This window comes from Nothobranchius furzeri, chromosome 4 (assembly GCF_043380555.1).
Source record: "Nothobranchius furzeri strain GRZ-AD chromosome 4, NfurGRZ-RIMD1, whole genome shotgun sequence".
Lineage (NCBI taxonomy): Eukaryota > Metazoa > Chordata > Actinopteri > Cyprinodontiformes > Nothobranchiidae > Nothobranchius > Nothobranchius furzeri.
The window spans coordinates 49,123,511-49,127,040 of NC_091744.1; the positions used below are offsets into that span (position 1 = coordinate 49,123,511).

The window sequence follows — 3,530 nt, forward strand, 5'->3', positions numbered from 1 at the left end:
TGGATTACATGTGTTCAGTTCTTCACCTATCATGGATTACGTTTTCTAACTGGGGTGTTCAGCTCTCCACCCATAAGCAACGGTAAGAGAAATGTTTCGTTCATGATTGATAACTTGTATGAATGCCGGTTGAATAAAGCCTTGTTGTTCATCTGATATTCAAGTTGTGTTTCATTGTTTCTGGCGTCGACTTGACAACGATCCTGATTAAATAAATATAAAGTGTAAAAAGAGACTTTGAGTCTTTTAAGGTAATTAAAATAAAATAAAACATTTTATTTTAGAACACATGCTTTTATTCATCAACCAGCCCTAAAACCTACTAAAGGTTAAAAAATTTTAATTGCAAACTGTACTTAATTACGGTGATGCAAGTAAATGACAATTACACCCCTGCAAAATAGTAAAAGTTCTAAAACCATTTTGAATGTTTGTTATTCTTGTCCCTGCTATTTGTAAGTTTTTTTTAATCTAATTTTGACATATAGTAATCATGCACAACCCTGTATACACAATGTGATAATTTGATTTCTATTAAAATTTAGGAAATTTTGCTTATTTGTTGACAAATTGCAGTTCAATATAGAAACATTATCATTGTTCTCTTGATGTAATGTCAGGATTTCCAAGAGCCAGACATCGACTGGGATGTTGCAGCAGAGTACAGCCCAGATGTGGACGGTGCTGTTGTGGTCCCGGAGTTCGACAGTCCCCTCACTGAAGAGCAGCATGCTGAACTGCAGTTGCTACTGGCACAAAATTGGGAGCGTTCAAACACTAAGGAACTTTATCTATTGTGCAGAGAATATGTTAATGCTGCTTTGTCAGATTAATGTGTACTTGAAATAAAAAATCAAGAGATCAGTTCCTGTGCTTTCATTAATGTTACAAAAGAAATACATAACATGTATTTGAAATGGCAATAGGCCTAACTTTATTGATTCATGTAACAATGTCGCTTTCTAGCCCCAAAACATCACATTATTTAACAAAACAATTTGTCTTTTTGGATTCAAAGTTAAATTTGAACCATTATACAGTAACCTGAACCCAGAACAGTGGCCATCTTGTTTTCACTTAATGTCTGCTAAAATCAAATCCATCACAGACTGCCTGAGTAAGCAGACTTTCAAAGTCAGAGTATGTAGTAACGTGCCGTGTAGGTAAGGTGATATCAAACAGCACATGCATTAACAGGAAGGCACAGTGTGTGGTCCATACCGGGTGGTACCGTCGTGATCAACATTTACAGTTATCTTGTAAAATTCTCTTTCTGTGTCTGTTAGTGGCACATGTGCCTGGCCTGAAACCCACTGAAAAAAAATCCTTGCACTGACAACTGCTTTGCTCCACAGCCATCTGATGGGCTCCCATCTTGGTCATCTGTTCCTGCAGGGTGAAAAAAAAAAAATCAGTGTGTCGCTAACATTATTGAGGTACTGATTACCTCTTTGTAGTTAGCCAGTTACTTTATTGTCCAATTAGGGTGTAATGGCTAAATCAGTTTCAAAACAAATATATTTATAATTTATTTTTTAATTTTTTTTATTTGATGGGGGATTGGGTGAAACACAATGGTCTCTCTGACACTTCAAAATTTTCTCAATCAATAAATTTTTATTTATGTAACACCTTCCACTGCCTTTACAGGAGTCCAAGGCGCTGAACATGACAATTTTAAAAAGAGCTAAGCATTATGAGCAGTAAAAGTGGAATAATCCTGCATGGTTCTGTGGCTACCTCCTCCTTCCAGGTTTTGCAAGAGGTCCTGCAAAAAGTTGATCATGTCCACTTCCTTTGTGTCTTACTCATCCATTGTCACTGTACTGAGGAGCCAGTGCCTCCACCACGAAGTCTGCATCCACCTACAAAAGACGTTTTTAAAAATACTGTGAATTAAAAAGATAAAACTGTTAGGGCTGCAGCTATCAAGTAGGTAATGGACTATTCTTATGATTACTTAAAAACTCAAATAAATACAGGACATTTTTCAGTTATACAAATTTTACTTCTGCTTATTCTGCAGAGCTAAATTAATATAAGAAAATGAAGATGTATACCACTAAAGAATATGTAAAACTTCATTGCCATGATATTAGAATAAAATATACATCTGATAGCTTCCTTAAAGAAAACTTAAAATTGCTGTCTGTAAAAAAATTATAGCTGTAAAAAATAAATTGGGGCAAACAATGTTAAACAAACAGATTCTTGTACTTGTGAATCGATTAGTATTTTTATAAGAATCGATTAGAACTGTTGGAACAAAAACAGCTTCAGCTTCTCTGTATTTCCTATACGTTTTTGTAATGGACATATTTTTTTGCAGAGGCCTAAAGAATTTGTACTTACCTGTTTAAGGTTCCCAGGAAGAAAGAGGGGCTGAAGTGCCTGGTGGTGTTGTGGCAACAGCTCATCCAAACCCTAGATGGCCAGTCCTTCTCTAAGCTGACTTAGCATCAGTATGAGTCTCATCACTGAATGCAAACTGATGGCCCTATCAAAAAGAATAATGAACTTGTAATAACTCATTTTTAAAAATTGCACAACTTGTTTAATGCTACATTAACATAGCCTACTCAGTGATGGCCTTTTTGTGATCACTGTGAATTGGACCGGTGTAGCCACATGCTACAATGGCATCAGAAAGGTCTGTCAGTGCGTCTTCTTCGGCACATTTGACCTTCAAACAGAAACACTTCTTAGCACAATTTACAGAAAATAAATTATTCTGTTTAATTTACCTCCTGAATCAGGTTCTGGATTTCCGTATCAGTCACCTCTGGCACATCTTCATTTGTTATTTGTCCATGACGCAAGAAATGGTAGGAGCAAGTAGAAAAGAAATTCGGTGCTGGTCCTCCTTGAACCAAGCTGGTGGCAATGATCTCCCCACAGATCCTGAACACAAAACAAGCCAAGTTACACTGTAGAGCAGCATCATACTGTACATACCTGTATCTGTTTTCCTGGTAGTAAGAGATGCTATATTTGAGGTTTTTGCCTTTGCATGAAACTCCTTCAAATAAGTTCAACTCAAGGCCTTGCATCATTTCTGTTGGAAAAAAAAATAAAGAAATGACAGTTTGCCATTTTCAACTATATTCAAAGTTGGTATGTTGACATTAGCAAGGAATACATACCGGCTAGGAACTCTCAGCGTAGTGCTCCTTCATCAATGCCTTGTTCTCCAATAAAGGAAACACTTAGCTGGTTTTTGGGGGAAGCCTGCTTCTGTCTGGCCCGCTGTTTCAGACCTCTCTGGTAAAGGTCGTCCCTTGTCACATTAATGTTAAAGGTATTAGTGTTGTCAACTCTTTCTTGTGGGAACTTCAGGATGTCTGATAAGCTATTGACAACAACATTGTGTTTATTATTATTTATTTTAAAACCTACACATAAACACAAATGTTTGTAAAAATTCAAACCAGCTTAAGTGCTTGGAAGAGTCATCCACATCCAGTATGTTGCTGTTCAGATGTGGAAACAAACAAAAAAAAGATTAAACTCTCATAACATATTGTGTACAA

At 36.5% G+C, this 3,530-nt stretch overlaps 1 protein-coding gene across 1 annotated transcript; it reads right to left on the reverse strand.

The window, feature by feature from the left end:
* Nucleotides 1-2,331: 2,331 nt before the first annotated feature.
* On the reverse strand, nt 2,332-3,116 carry LOC139069705 (G2/M phase-specific E3 ubiquitin-protein ligase-like). The gene is made up of 3 exons (XM_070550602.1): nt 2,745-3,116; nt 2,580-2,683; nt 2,332-2,497 (listed from the first exon to the last, which is right to left on the reverse strand). The coding sequence occupies exons 1-3, from the start codon at nt 3,051-3,053 to the stop codon at nt 2,425-2,427; spliced, it is 486 nt and encodes a 161-aa protein (XP_070406703.1). The 5' UTR covers nt 3,054-3,116; the 3' UTR covers nt 2,332-2,424.
* Nucleotides 3,117-3,530: the final 414 nt, after the last annotated feature.